At 36.3% G+C, this 15845-nt stretch overlaps 1 protein-coding gene across 1 annotated transcript in view; it reads right to left on the reverse strand.

The window, feature by feature from the left end:
- Positions 1-15845, reverse strand: part of Atm (ATM serine/threonine kinase) — a 137159-nt gene that overhangs the window by 21165 nt on the left and 100149 nt on the right. The window contains exons 40-51 of the mRNA XM_004626220.2: positions 15015-15102; positions 13970-14058; positions 13779-13881; positions 13050-13198; positions 10958-11062; positions 7321-7440; positions 5565-5799; positions 4813-4980; positions 3034-3147; positions 2028-2245; positions 1182-1389; positions 178-291 (exon numbers count right to left, since the gene is read on the reverse strand). Of these exons, the coding sequence (XP_004626277.1) occupies positions 178-291; positions 1182-1389; positions 2028-2245; positions 3034-3147; positions 4813-4980; positions 5565-5799; positions 7321-7440; positions 10958-11062; positions 13050-13198; positions 13779-13881; positions 13970-14058; positions 15015-15102 (1711 nt within the window). The remainder of the gene's footprint in view (positions 1-177; positions 292-1181; positions 1390-2027; positions 2246-3033; positions 3148-4812; positions 4981-5564; positions 5800-7320; positions 7441-10957; positions 11063-13049; positions 13199-13778; positions 13882-13969; positions 14059-15014; positions 15103-15845) is intronic.

Genomic DNA, 15845 nt, shown 5'->3' on the forward strand with positions numbered 1-15845 from the left:
GTGTGTATAGCAAAGCCAGAGAGATAAGGAATAAGAAATAAAATAACTTATGTGGACTGGGAGAATATATATAAAATGTGTACTTCCATTTCCTAGAGAGGACAGTGGTATTCGCTTTATACTACACAGTAACGTAAAAGAAATCAATGACTCTGTTTGATCTTCAGACCTACTTACACTATTGAGGACTTCATGAAATCCCAGACCTCCCATTGTTCTGGTCCCCATTCTAGCAGCCAGTTGGTACATAAGACGTAAAAACTTGTATGACGAAATCTTCATTCCATCTCTCTACCATTAAAATAATGCAAAATTAAGAAACAACACATTTCAAATAGTCTCATATCTAAGGGAATAAACTATTCTAAAACAATGTTCTTCTACTAGCCCCACACAGTGGTTAATAAAACTTCAGTAACTTCATTTTTTAACTTTCTCTGAGCCTATCTCAATGTCTTTCTAATGGGTATCTGAGGTTGATTTAATAAGTCAAAATGAAAAAAAAAAAAAAAAGTCAAAATGTTGGTTGCTAGATTAAATTGCAGTCTCAATGGAAATACTTGGCACCGCTTATACTCCAGCGTCCAAAGAACATAAATGTAGATCTGAATCCTATCATGAACTTGACTCCCGAGAAGTCAGTGAAGTAGTGGAAAACTATTTTTCTTTACATATGAAAAGTAACATGACTTAGTCATACCATAACAGAGATTAGTTATCATTCTTTTCAACCAAGAGAATTATTTTACCTTTAACATTCAAGTTGATTGACAACATGTATCTTGTATTACATGTTATTGCCAAAATCTAACACTTTAAAAATAAAACTTCAGGAAATATCACTATTTTCTTAAGAATTCTTCTTCCATTTACAAAATTAATTCTAATTCCCCAAAAGCACAAAATGGAAAAAAAATGCATTGTGATCCCATCATCTTTAACTGTTTCCAAATCTAGAGCTCCATTCTACTCATTCTCTTTGCTGACTGCAAAGACAGCGAAATCCCTGACAAAAAACCATCTGCACACGAGCCTGCATCACTGAAAAGTTGCCTCGCACCTGCATGCACAGCACTGAGCATACTGCTAGGAACATAAGAGGTATACAAAACTGGCTATCAAAGGTCTTGCAGCTAAGTTTTCAAAACACAAGCTCAAATGTTGGGTTGAACAAGACTTGCCTTCATCATGGCATTAACTTCAAAAACTCCAGAATTTTCAAGCCACAGGGAACAAAGTCGGAACACCCACATATCATGTTCTTCTCCACTTAATAAGCAGTTGATGTAATTTTCAACTGCTTTACACAAGAAGCGTTCCCGGTCCTCTTTCAGGGCACGGAGTGCACATTCATCCAGCTCCAGCTCTCTCTGAACCTTTACTGTGTATCTTGAATTAGGTAATTAAAGTAAAACATAAAAGCCTTAAAATTTTACAGAACTACAAAAATATTTTTCATATTCAACATAAATGAAAAGTCAAGTATCTATCCTAAGAAAAAAAGCAAAATTCTAAGGATTATAAAGGCAACAAATTTATCTATCATAATTGTACAATTCACAGGCTTTCAGGCAACCAAGGACAAAGCAGACTCTATTCAAGCTATTTAACTCAATTCTCTACCTATACTAAAGTGCACAGACAGAAGGCAGGCTTAAATATAGGAACTTAATCACAACAAAAAAGGCCAGTTGTCTGTATTTATTTCATTATCTATCTCTTTTTCACTAACAATAAAAATACTCCAAAAGATAGCATCTATGTATAACCATATGAAGCATAAAACCAGGGAATGAATTCTGTATTAAAAAAAAGTGTCAGTATACTGCATACTAATTTGTGATTAACCACCATAGGGCCAAGACAATCTATTTGTACTTGAGCCAAGCTTTAGTGCTCAAAACTATAAGATAAAAAGTTCAAGTCACTCTTTTTATAAAAACATATTCACTCAAAAAAAAAAAAAAAACCATACTCACTCCTTTAATTGGTCAGCATAAAATTGACACTTGTAGGCACTTAGATACCTGTTGGTCTGAACTTTATGTTCTCTTAGGAGACCCACTTCCTCTTTGGCCCTTTTCAGTAGAGCTTGCTTGTTTTCAAATTCTGATGATTTCATGTAGTTTTCAATTCTCTGGTACTGAGTATCAGAGAACCTTGCTAATGAAAGAAATGCCTTCATTTTTCCATTTCTGAGCTCATCACTGCTTTCTTCATGGGAACTTCGAGCAATCTGCACTGCCTTCAACAACACACATTTAAATTATATTTAAAATACCAAATTATATTTAAAATAGCAAAAACACACGTACAGAATCACTCAGATCAAGGTAAACTTAATGTTTAACTTATCTAAACTGTACAAAGGACAGATTCTCCTGACTTTACAAGACAACTTCAACAATGTTCAAACAACTGTAACAGCTAATTTCTTGGGGGGAAAAACCCTGCAAAAACAAAAGCTCTATTAAATTTCACTTGATCTTAGCCAAAAGGCAGAGAAGCGATAAGCTCTATTAAATTTAAAACACAACATACTTTTCATGTTGCATTATTTAGTGAAGTAGCTATTGTATTTTCAAAATTAAACTAAAAGAACAGGGGGGAGACGTCAAAGTCATAGGTCTTTGGGTGGCCAGACTATATATGAATGGCATATTCCTTAGCCAGCTATTTTTGCCGAGGATGAAAAGGACTATGGAGGTAGCTCAATAGTGCAGTACCTGCCTATAAGCACAAAGCCCTGAGTTCAACTCTTGGCACCAAAAAAGAAAAAAAAAAAAAGGAGAGGTGTGGAGAAAAGTTAGCATAAACAACTTATGAAAGAGTAGCTGGAAGAGGAAACAAGGAGGACAGACAAGACAGACTTGGGGTTACTTTCAAAGTATGTTCCTTCTGTTACTATTCTGCTTTGAAGTTTATACAGAGCTCCAACAGTAACAGTTTATGAAGGAACACAACCATACTTTCGTTTGCTTTTGAAGTACACTTGGTCATGGTGGAAAGACATGAGTTCTTTCAAAAGCTTACCTTTTCTAAGTAGGTCTGTATGATGACTGCGGGATTTTCTAAGCATGTTTCTGCTAGCCAGGTACCACAAACCCTCAGACATTCTGTGTATAAAAGTTTTAGGTCTGGATTATTCTGTTTAAAAAAACATAAAATTAAAAAACGTAATTCATTATCATGACTATGCAAAAATGTTGTTCATGTACAGGGAGAAACAGCAGATTGAAGCACGTTTTTCCACCATGTGACTATTTTTTAATACAATTCAAAGTATGTAAGTTTATGAAATAACCATCTTATACTCTTTGTTTTATTGTTGTTTGTTATTATCATTGAAATAACTCAATTTATTCAATGATTTTATATATAATTTATTCAATAATTATAAACCTCTTTTTTTTTTCAGTACTGGGTATTGAACTCAGGACCCTGCACTTGCCAGGCAAGCATTTATTCTACTGAGCTATCTCTCTGGCCCCTTATTATTTTATTTTTTGTCTTTTTGGGTCTTGCTATGCAAAAGCAAGACTTAAACTCACTTTGTAGCCCAGCCTGGCCTTAACTCCTGTCTCTGCCTCCCAAGGGCTGGGATTACAGGCATGTACCATCACACCTGGCTTTTGTTATTATCCTCCATTGGCACATGTGGAAAATGAAGTACAAACAAGGTGAATAACTTTATATAGTCTATATTTCAGGGATCACACTCTTAAACAACATTTAAAAACACAGCAGTACCCAGTGCTTCAACATAATGATGAATTCTCTAATAATGGAGGATTGTCATAAAAGCATACAACTTTCAAAAGTCCAGTTAGCTAAGATTCACTGAGCAGGTATGTCTGAGAGACATCATGGCCTCTAAACCTCTATGATCACTTTATGAGTGCTACAAATGCCCCCATTCTATCCATCATATGCAGGGAATATAGTTGAAGTGGCCAAAACAAGTTTGCAATAAGAAATAAGGGATATTAAATACGAGATGTGATACTTTAAAATATTAGCAATGAAAATCTGATTGCGACAACTTACTTTATGTTTTTCTACTTTTGCTTTTTTCTTTTTTTATAATGTTAGCACAGGGTCTCACTATGCAGCTCAGACTCTTAATGATCCTCCTGTTTTCAACCTCAGCAGCACTGGGATTACAGGTGTGTACCACCATACCCAGTCTGGGTGGCCAGCATAGCATGTGATGCTGGGGATCGGATCCTGGTACCTGCCCTTGCATAAGGGCGCTGTCCGCTGAGCTATCTCACCGGTCCTCTATTTTTGTTCTTTCATGCCATTTCCTGTTCCAAGTTTGTACTCACTATTTCCAATTTATAGTAGGCATTTCAAATTTTCCCCACATATTGTTCAATTCTAGAGAAACTTAGAAGATTTAATACTAGGACAAATTAAATGAACCTATTGGGGCTGGCGAGATGGCTCAGTGGTCTAAAGCACCTACATGGAACAAGCTTGGCAAAGCACAGGGACCACGGTTCGATCCCCCAGCACCACATGCCAGCCAGCCTCGCCCCCTGGTGGGCTGAGCTGGCCACACACACACACACACACATACACACACACACAAAATACATAAATAAATGTTAAAAAAAATAAATAAATAAATGAACCTATTACAAGATGAACTGATTAAGACTTGGTCTAAAGGGGAAAAATTTCTAAGCTTCTTTTACGAATAATATTTTTCAGATACCTTTTCTTATTTACATAATTTCAATTTCAAAATAACTGTAAAATACCAATCCAGGCAATAACAAAAAATTACAACAAAAGGAAATACCAAACCTCTGTGCAGCTGGCATCTAACTTCTTGATCATTTGCTTGAGAGCACTCAGAGCAAGACTCTGCTCTTCTTTTGCCCAGAACACTTGGGCCTCCTCTAGCTGCCACTCACAGACTCCACAAACAGTTGAATTATACTGCTTAATTTGAAACATTGCCCTTTCAGGGAGCTGAAATGAACATAACATGGAAATAAATACGGTTAGTACCATTACTATTATAACTAATGAAAGCACCAACTGTCATACAATGAGAACTTCAGTATTTGTCAGACTATCAAATGCCTCTATCCTTGTCTTTTGTGTGGAATCACTAAATAATTAATAGTGAGTTAGGCATCTTCTCATTTTATAAGCTGGATACTGACAGAAGTTAAGAACCTTGCCAGAGACTTAAATATGTTTGTCTAATTGCAACATTATAGTTAGTCTTTTTTTTTTTCTTTTCTTTTTTTTTGTGATACTGGGGATTTAAACTTCGCACTGCACTACATCCTCAGCACTTTTTCATTTTTTATCTTCATTTTGAGACAGTTTTGCTAAGTTGCACAGGCTAGGCTTGAATCTGCAATCCTCCTACTACATCTGCCAAGAATACTGGAATTACTGAGAACAACCTAAGAAGTCTTAAATAATTACACTATACAACAGTCATCTCTATTTCTGACATTTCTTCTTCATTCAAGTTATTTATTATATGAGCAATAAAAAGAAAGGGCAAGAGATGAGCTGGCGCAATTCTGAATCCTATTTACCTGAGTGTTCTTGAAAGTTCGGGCCATAATAGAAAACTGCACAAGGTGTTTGGTAAGAATGTCCTTAAAACATTCTCTCTGAGAGCTCTCCATTTTCTTTTCCAGGAGGATCTCCAGCATGACTGTACGCAGAGCCATGATGGGCTCCTGAAAACTAAAATCACTGTCCTTAAGAAGCTGGGAATGTTTCTGCCACTTACTATATACTTCAGAGAGTTGTGTATCCATGTCTGATCTAAAAGCCAAATCACAAAGTTTATGTAAGCAAGAAGTCAAAAAATTATGCATGTTCTGAAATTTAAGACACAGCACAAGACATAGTACAAGACCAGAATTTGTTTTTAGAAAACTACAAAGCATTATGAGGTCAGACCCCTAAGTACTCAACAGAGACCATATAAGATGAACTTTCAAAAGATCAATCAATTATTTATTGATTTTGTATTTTTAGTACAGGGTCTACAAGGTCTCACAACACAGCTCGGACTCGTAGTGATCCTCCTGTTTTCAGCCTCCCAGAAGCTGGGATTACAGGCGTGCGCCAACACACCCAGTCTTGATTGCCCTCTCAGTGTGACCTGGGAGCGGGGCCAGCATGGCATGCTGGGGATGGAACCCTAGCCACTCTGTCTGCCTAAGCAGGTGTTTTAATCTGCTGAGCTATATGACTGGGCCAAAAGATCTTAAAATATTCTTTGTTTTTTCTTTCTTTCTCTCTTTCTTTCTTTTCCCAATTTCATTTCATTTTATTTTGAAGAGTAAAAACAGAAGCAAAAAGAAATAGAAAAGAAATAGGGTAACGTACAACAATATATGTTACAGATTTTCAAAACAGGAAGAACTAATTACCAGTGGTTGCTATATTATCTATTTTTATTGTCAAATCTGTTGCTCAAATTAACTGATACAGTTACATAAGACTGGACAAATAATTGAATATTAGTGCTTGCTTTCAAGAAATCTTAATTTTTTCCCTTCTTTTTTAAAAATTTATCTTAAAGAGAGTATAATAATTGATAAGACATTACAAACGAAACACATTTAAAAGACCAACATGAGAGGTATCCAACCATGGGTTTTGTTGAAATAATCTTTGAAATAATAAAAAATCCTGCTCTTCTAGATTCCTCTGAAATGAGAACATCATAAAGTTCTCACATCTCTCATACTGCTTCTATGCTCTTTTTACAGGCAATGAAACAAGGTAAACTCATTATCTAGAGGTGATGACTCTATGTGTAACTATAGCTGTCAAAGAAATCATGATGCAGTGAAGAAAAAGCTGACATCTGGCAAAGGTTTCATCTACTAACCTTATTTATTATTGTACAACTTATTTACATTAATAGTATATGCTTCCTAGAAAGTTAAACTAAGCAATGTTGTCAAATCCATCAGGACTACTGCGTTGAGAGAAATAAGTTTAATCAGGGAAAGTAGAAAGATGGTAAGGCGATGACAGAGATTCAAAAGTTATTGTTGCTTGACACAAAAGGAAACAGTAACACAAATTCTTATGAACCAAACCTTCATTCTGTCCCAAAGTGACACCAGAGTAACATCTCACAAACATTTCAGTACCACAAACTCATTTACACTCTTAGAAACTGAGGAGCCCAAAGAACTTCCAATTTTTAGATAGTATACACTGTAATTTACCATATTACAAAGTGCAACTGAAAAATATTTAAATGTATTTATTTAAAAGTAATAAATCACACACTGCATTTTATGGTTAGACTTATGAATCACATACCTTGAGAAAAGCTCCCCAATGTTTTCCAGCTCTCCAATGGCCTGTAATCTACTAAGTGCCGGGTATAGTGAATACACAGATTCAAGGCTGTCCTTACACAATTCTTCTACTTCTTTTACTCTAGTTTCAAAATAAAAGATACTTTGGAATTAATAAACTGTGTGCAGAGATAAAACTTCAAAGTTGCAGTTAAAAAGTTCTAATGACAGGCCTGCTGTGGACCTGGAAACAGCTAATATTCACAAGCAATAATGATTATGTAATAGCAGTGGAAACAAAATTAGTCTCGGGATCACACACACTGAGATCTAAAGCCCAGTTCTACCATTTATGGCTATTTTAATTCTGGACACACTGAGTTTCACTAAGCCCAAGTTTTTTCACTTTCAGTTATTTTGAAGAGTAGAGAACACATACAGAAAGCCTAACAGACTGGTTTGCAAATATCACCTAAGTAGTACCAAATATTACCTGCTATAAATATAGGACTCATTAGGTCAACAACTACTGCTTAAAATGTTAAATATGTTGTGTTTATGATGTTGCTGTTCACAGCTTTTCTTGATAGGCCTAGTATAATCTTGGGAATAGGGCTGCTGTATACTGAAGGTCTGACAGTAGCTCTTAGCCTTGCCTATCTTAGTTATGCTGTCTATTTTTTATTGATGTACCATGTTTGATTTAAATTTGGAGTTTTTCTGAGAAATTGATCAGTAATACAACATCAACTTATTCAAGTAATTTTAAGCCTTTTAAAACAAAACAAACAAAAATAAAATGTTAAATATGTTTGTTTAACTTGAGTGTCAGGTATTTTTTTTCTCAGCAGTAAGAGTAAGGCAACCAAGACAGAATTTGGTACCAGGAGTGGGGGTCATTGCTGTGACCTTACCTGACCATGTTATGCAAAAGTCTTTGAGAATGAGTTGTGGTAAGAGACTGGAAAGGTTAGGTCGTATCGCCTGAATGAGTACAGCTGGAATGACTTAAGCTTTTCTGTATGGGAAATTCTGGCCAGAGCTCAAAAGACCAGAAGGCTGACAGAAATCATGCCAGTAAAAGCCAGGTTTGGGAGGTTTCTGCTGGGAAAGGCTACTTTGGCTGTTGAGTCCAGATGATGCATATTATGGCTTGGCAGAACATTTGTCTGCATTTCGCTCATGTCTAGAGATTTTGCCTGAGTCTGAGATTAAGTGTGGTGGACTAATTAAACCGGCAGAAGAAATTTCAAGGCAGGTGAATGTTGAAGCGGTGGCATGGCTATTGCTGGGGGCTTTGAGCCAGATCTATGTTGAGAATCAAGAGCATAGAGTTCAGCATAATGGTTTAAAATGTGAGTTTTTCTAGAAAGGAAGCTCCACTAAAGCTGTGGAGTACAAAGATAGAGCTGAGGATATCTTAATTGCTGGAAAGGAATAGAACATAAAGACGGCCTGAGGGAAATCACAAAAAGCAGCAAGTCTCCATCCTTCTCAGCCTCAAAACTGCAAAAGTGAAAGACTTTGCTCTAAGAAGAAAACTGTCACAGAGCACCATGTTCCAGAATGGCAGCAGCATAGAAAATCTGTTCCTCAAAACTGGATTCAGAGTGCCCAGTGATCTAAGCACATGACAGAGCCCTAAACTAAGAGTGAGGAAAATGCTGTTAATGCTTCAGCAGGCAGCAGACCTTGGAATCATCTAAGGCTTTAGGTGTACATAAAATGCAAAAGTTCTGAGATTAAAAAGGTTTCCACCCAGATTTCAGAAGAGGGCCTGGGAAGCCAGGCAGTGTGCTCCTGGGAAGGCAATATGTGAAGCAGTGAAGGTGAAGCTAAAGGTGCAGTGGAGACTCCAGAAGTCTGGAAAAGCCAGGAACATGGAGCCTCTGAGGAAACCTGCAATGAAAGAGCAGAGCAGGCCTAAGAGAGAAGTCATGGAAGCTATTACCACAGGAAGCACTGTAGGGGCAGAGCTACACAAGGCCTTTGGAGCCCACAATTTGGCACAGACTGCCTCATATGCTGCACATGTAACTAAGGACTTAATATCTGTCCTGATGGACTTTGACTTGTTTTGGTCTCAACCCTTTGTATCCCTGTTTGTAACTTTTGAAATAAATATGTTCATCTTGTGCTACTGAATGCTGGAAGTTTTAAACTTTATTATCACTTATACAGGGACTCACAGCAGAGTTTAGTTTGCTTTAAACCTCAGAAGACTTGATACTTGGTTGTTTTTTTTTTTTAATTTTTATTTATTTATTTAGTGGAACCGGGGATTGAGCTCAGGCCCTTGTGCTTGCCAGGGAAGCGCTTATTCTACTGGGCCATCTCGCCAGCCCCAAGAAACTTGGATTTTTAGAAAATGCTGAAATTGTTAGGAGTTTGGCAACTCTTGCAGATGGACTACATGCCTTTTGCATAAAGAGATATACATGAGTCTTTGGAGGGCCCTGGGGTGGAATTTTATGGTTCTAATGTAATATAACATAGATAGACTTAATATTGGTTCATAAGTATTGTTAAACCTGTGTTTCAAGTTTCCAGTTGTGAAATGATAATAAAAAGCAAATTTAGAAGTTGAAGTGACTCAGCAGGAGGCCAAGGTCCTCACTTTGTAAATACCCTGAGCCTGGGCAAGAAGAGACAGGGAAATGCCATGAGTGCAACACCCACCCTGGGGCAAAGAGCCTGCTTATGATGCAAAGGGGATACTTGAGTCTCTGGAGGGCCCGGGGTGGGATATTACGGTTCTAATGTAATACAATGTGGACAGATTTAATATTGGTTCGTAAGTATTGTTAAACTTGTGTTTTAATTTTCCAGTTGTGAAATGGTAATAAAAAGCTTTTTGCTCTTGTTACTTTTGCTGTCTTCATCTGCCATGAACTGTTGCCCCTCTGATACACCACTCTGTCTTGGAGTCAGATGATTATGGACTGAAACTTTTACTGACTGTGAGCTAAGTAAATCTTTCTATCCTTAACTCTGGGTATTGGGTATTTTTATTACAGTTAATTATTTTCTCGTGGATAATCTTGTGTTTCAAAACAATCCTGAAAACAATGACCATAAGTCATCATTTTATAAATTAGAACTCTAATAAATAAATAAATTTTTTTATTTCTTTATTTGGTAGAAGGTCTTGCTATGCAGCTGGGACTCGTAGTGGTCCTCCTGTTTCAGCCTCCCCAGTGCTGTATTACAGGTATGTGCCACCATGCCAAGTTTCACTGCCCCAAAGGGCATGCCTGGGGTGGGGCTAGCATGGCATGTGGTACTGGGGATTGAATCAGGGTCCCTGTACTTGCCAGGCAGGCACTTAAGACTGCTGAGCTATCTCCTTTGCCCTAGAACTCTAATATTAAGACACTAAATGCTATATAACTAGTACCGAAAACAAGGTTAAAATTCTCACGACATTTGTATAGAAAGAAATCAAATTAGACTTCCTTGAGGGCTTAGGGAGAAAAAAAAAAAAAAAAACAGATCTGGGGTCACAAAGGAAAAATTCTGAGAGACAGGAAAGACATGAAAACAACTGACAGTAGCCACCAACTTTGTATCCCTGTGTCAATGCCTTAAATTGAAATTACTCCTGAAGTTTTGAAAGGTGAAAAATTAAAGGGTGAAAAATAATAGTCTTTTTATGATACCTGGCATATCTGAGACATTCAAAAAATGTGGAGAATTCTTGGTCTCTTAGAGACTGCAGAGCATTGTACAAGGATTCATGGTAACTGGAACCTTCTACTCCTTTACTGTAAAATAATAAAAAAAAAAAAAGAAAAAAACATTTAACAACAAAATTCTAAGATAGCCATGCATAAATATTACAACCAAAGGTCAAAAAATTAAACTAAAATGTAAGATTTCATATAAAAAACACACTTCTAGGACATTCTGCTAGGAAATAAAAGAATTTTGTGGGCCATTAAAATTTTCAAGCATACAATAAAGACATTTCTCAGATATTTTGCCTAGTTCTGAATTTATTTCCATTTATTAATTTACTTTTACGTGCCAGGCACTAGGAACCAGGCTCTAGTTGCAGGAGAGCCTTTAGTGAATAATTGACATCAGGTCCATAGTATCAAGAAGCATATGTTCTTCTCTGCACAGTAAAAAAAACAGCACGCAATGGCAAGGAATGCACAAAGAATTAAAGCAAGTAGTCATGAAAGGTTTCTCTGAAGAATGATCAGAGGTGGCCATCCACATACTAACTAGAAAGAAGTGCAAGAAGTGCAGGCCAAACAGCTCAGTGGATTAAAGCACCCACAAGCAGGTGCAGGGGCCAGGGGTTTGATACCTGGGCCTGCCGCAGCTATTGAGACTGGGCATGGTGGCGCACACCTGTAATCTCAGCTCTTGGGGGGCTGTGAACAGCTGGGTCACTATGAGTCTGATCTAGCAGTAAAACCCTTAACACCCTGTAGACCCTTCCCTAAAAATAAAAATAATAATAATAATTTTTTAAAAAGTGCGAGACACATCTAAGGCCTTTATCTAGGAGTGAATGTAAGAAGTGCATGGGCTGATGAAAAAACACAGAGAAGGCTCTGCAGCTGCAACAGCAGGCAAAGATATGCGGATTTACACACATAAGCAGAAACTGCCTGAACAATAAAATCTTTTTAAAATATAAGACCAAATCTCTAATTTTGTAATGATCATATAGTTTGACATCAGAAAGCCATTTCAATTAATTTTTACTATGAAAACAATTAAACATGATTTAATGTTTTAGTGTGTACAGTTCAAAAACCATGGGAAAGTCACTGCGTGTGGTACCACGTGCAGGTAATCATAGCACTCTGGATGCTTGCTGTGCCTGCAAGGCTAGCCTGGGCTGCACAGTGAGCTGAGGGCTAACCTAAACTATGCAGTGAGACCCCATTTCTAAACAAAACCACACCTGAAACAAAAAACACACCAAAAGCAAACAACAAACAAGACAAAACAGTATATCAAATGAAACCCTTCACTAGAATAGACTTTTCATTACAAATTATGCTGCCCTTATACACAGGCTTCAAATGTTATTTTCCTGGAAAACTGATTTAGTTCTGGAAAACTATTTCTTCATAAAATAAACTATTTCATAAATAAAAGAAAATCTGCCCTTTGTATATCACCCAGACAATAAAAGTGCCACCTGACTAAACTGTTTACAGCAAATAGTGTAAAGATGAATGCTTATACTTTTCTTGGATTCTTCTGTCCAACAAGAGATTGAGAGGATTCTCCTAAAAAATATCTTTTTTATTCCTATTTTAAAAAATAAGGGCTGGGGAAAAATATTTGGGTGCACACATGTAACCTCAGCACTCGGAAGGCTGAGAGAAGAATATTCCCATGAGGTTAATGCCTAAGCCACACAGTGAGTTCAAGGCTGACATGAATTACACAGCCAGACCTTGCATCAAAAAAAGCCAGTTAGATAGGAGAAGGAGAAGCCCAAATGGGGGGGGGGGGTCCCGCGGGAGAGGGGAGGGTGAAATTTAAGCCTAGGTATGTTAACTGCTGATTGCTTTCTTATTTAAGCATTTGGATACATGTATAAATTATAAAATTATAAAATATAAAAAAACACAACTAGTATTGCATTCATAAAATAGGAATTTTTTTTCCTTTTTTTCATATTTTTATTTTCAGATCTGAAAAAAAAAAGGAAATTTTTAAAAGCCATTTTTAGACCTATGCAAAAGGCAACTTAGAAGAAAAAAAGAACGAAGCTCCTCCTACTTGACAGAACTGCAATGGTCCCACTGCATATTCTTCCAGGCACTTTGGTAGTACAGTTCCTGAAGTTCAGCACACTGCTCTGCATTTTCATGATCTAATCCTTTTAAGTAGATGGACAGAATATGGCAGAGTCCCAAATTTTGTAAAGCCTGAAGAGGAGTTATTTTAAAAAGTAAATAAAACCTTAATAGAAAACTAGAGAAACAAAACCAGTAAAAATAAAAATTTAAAAAAACTGAAGATTATCACTTAAAATCCTGTATCACGTAGTTAGTTCATTTCTCCAAAACAACAAAACTAGCTACTATTTGATGGGAAAATGGTTATTGAGTCTTGATCAGTAATAGAAATGATAGCTTCGGGGATCAGCTCCAATGAACACAGTAAGAAAGTGTACGTAAGTTTTTCCAGGTAAAGCAGAAGTATTGTCTGTATACTACCTGGCATATCATACATGTTTAAGAAATATCTCTTACTGTTAGCTAACAAAAACTGTGATTAACAAACACACTATCCATGTATTGGATTATGTATTTGGATTATGCCCAAATGCTCAATTACCTGTTTGGTTTTTCTTTGCATATCTATGTTTTTACCCCAATGCCTGAAAATCAGGTGACTTCCAAGCATATCTCTTGAGTTCACCAAACTGTCTAAATATTCCGCTGACAAAATGCAACAATACCAGCACCACACTACGACGGCTATACCAAAGCAGAAACAACGTACCTGAATTATCCCTGCCTGGCGGGTTGATGAGGAAATTGCCGTCTCAAGGTCATACGTTGCTAAGGCTTTCCCCCACATTGCTTCATGTTCATATGTTCGTAGTCTACAAAAAAAGTTGTAAGAATACTTTTTGGCTCTATATGCACACAACTCCCTCATAAACAGAATTACATAGAAACAAAGCAGTTTACCTTGTAAGAGGCTGTAACATTTTCCCTCCACCACAGCCATACAGACTATCTGGTTCTCCTATACTTCTATAGATTTCTAAGAGAAGATCCTGAAAACAGAAATGTAATCAAAACAGAAGGGGAAAATCACCATAGAAATTTAGCAAACTGTAATACTGTTTTTTTACAGTTTCATAACACTTAACTCTAAATGCTGTGCTATAAAGTTAAAAAAATTCACTCAACTGATTCTAGACAACAGAACGACAGCAGTAGTAGAACTGCCTTACAACCTTACTTAGAACTGCCCACAAAAACACAACTGTTATCAAGTAAAATTATACACGGGAAAATGAAATTCTGCAAAATCTGATTCATAAAAATGGAAACTAGATAAAAATGTCACATCTTATTTTGAAAGAAAAGTCAAAATTATTTCAGTAGATTAATAAACCTTTGTTGTAAAATTTACACATGAAGGATGAAGTCTATCTAAAATTACCAATAAAATAAAAATGAAAGTAGAAAGCATAAAAAAAGAGAAGCTATATTGCACAAAAAATGATCAAGCAAAATATCTGCCTTATGCTTTTTGCTATGGGAAATATTTTCTAGATATAAATTCATCAATATGGGTACAATTTGTTAATTCTAATTTATCTGTCTATTCATAAACATGAAATCAAGTACCTAAAATCGGAATATTTAGTACCTATGGCAAGCACAGTGTCTGGTAAATAAACTGTAAGTGTTATTAAAAAAAAATGGAGAGGGTGCTATGGCAGGAAATCCAGGTACAAACTCACTCTATGAGATACATGGTTTTATTTCCATCTTCCAGATTAGGGACTGCAAGGTTGGAAAGGCCAAAGTAATTTGTGTAAGATTATATGACCAAGCATTCAAGTCGGGATTCAAACACAAGTTTGTCTGCTAGAAGACTTAACTTTAAATCATAAATCTATATACGTGCTTAGCCCATTATGGAAATTCAATTTTAAAATCAAATGCTATCACTGTAATAATTCAAGGTGTAACATGGTGTCATAAACAGGGCCTCTATTACCTGTAAACTTATTCCAGTTTCTTCTTTACTTTTTTCACTCAAGCTAGAAATACTTGTACTTTGGCTTCCTTCTTCAAATGTAGGATTTCTGTTTACCACAAGAACATTTTACAAAATGAGAACATATTCTTTGAAAGCTTATAAATATATGTATCATAACAAAAAACAAATGAAGGTTACAAATAAAACAATTTGTACTTTAAAACAAAATGTAATTTAGAATGAAGGTAGGCTAGAAACTTCTGAATGTTAATTCTGTGAATGAAAATTATACCTTACTAACAATCTTCTATATATGGGGAGTTTGTAAAGCAAAACATTCATAGAAAGGCAGACTTATTAAGATCACAAAATGTAACTTGACACCTGATAAAGTGACAAAAATTAAGAAATCTGGTAACAGTAGAACACTAGTATCTACTTAAATCCACGATTATAAAACAAATAAATGAGAACCAGGGTAAGAACTCAGGTTTGTCCACTTTTTTTTTTTTTTAATGTATTTGGTACAGGGTCTACAGGGTCTCACTACGAAGACTGAACTTGTAGTGATCCTCCTGTTTTCAGCCTCCCAAGTGCTGGGATTATAGGCTTGCACCAGCGTGCCCTGGTGTCAGGGCCAGCACAGCCTGCCAGGGATCAAACCCTGGCTGCTGCACTCTGCCTAAGCAGGCTCTTTAGTCAGCTGAGCTATCTGGCCAGCTCTAGGTTTGTCTACTCTTAAGACCTTACCTTTAAATCATGTATTTAGCATATGCATATCATAGTTTTCTAAGTACCTTCAATTCTAAAATCTTAAAAGCTACGTAGTCTATAATAAAAATAACCGTA

The sequence above is a fragment of the Octodon degus genome, unplaced genomic scaffold, assembly GCF_000260255.1.
Source record: "Octodon degus isolate 3935 unplaced genomic scaffold, OctDeg1.0 scaffold00012, whole genome shotgun sequence".
NCBI classification, from domain to species: Eukaryota; Metazoa; Chordata; class Mammalia; order Rodentia; family Octodontidae; genus Octodon; species Octodon degus.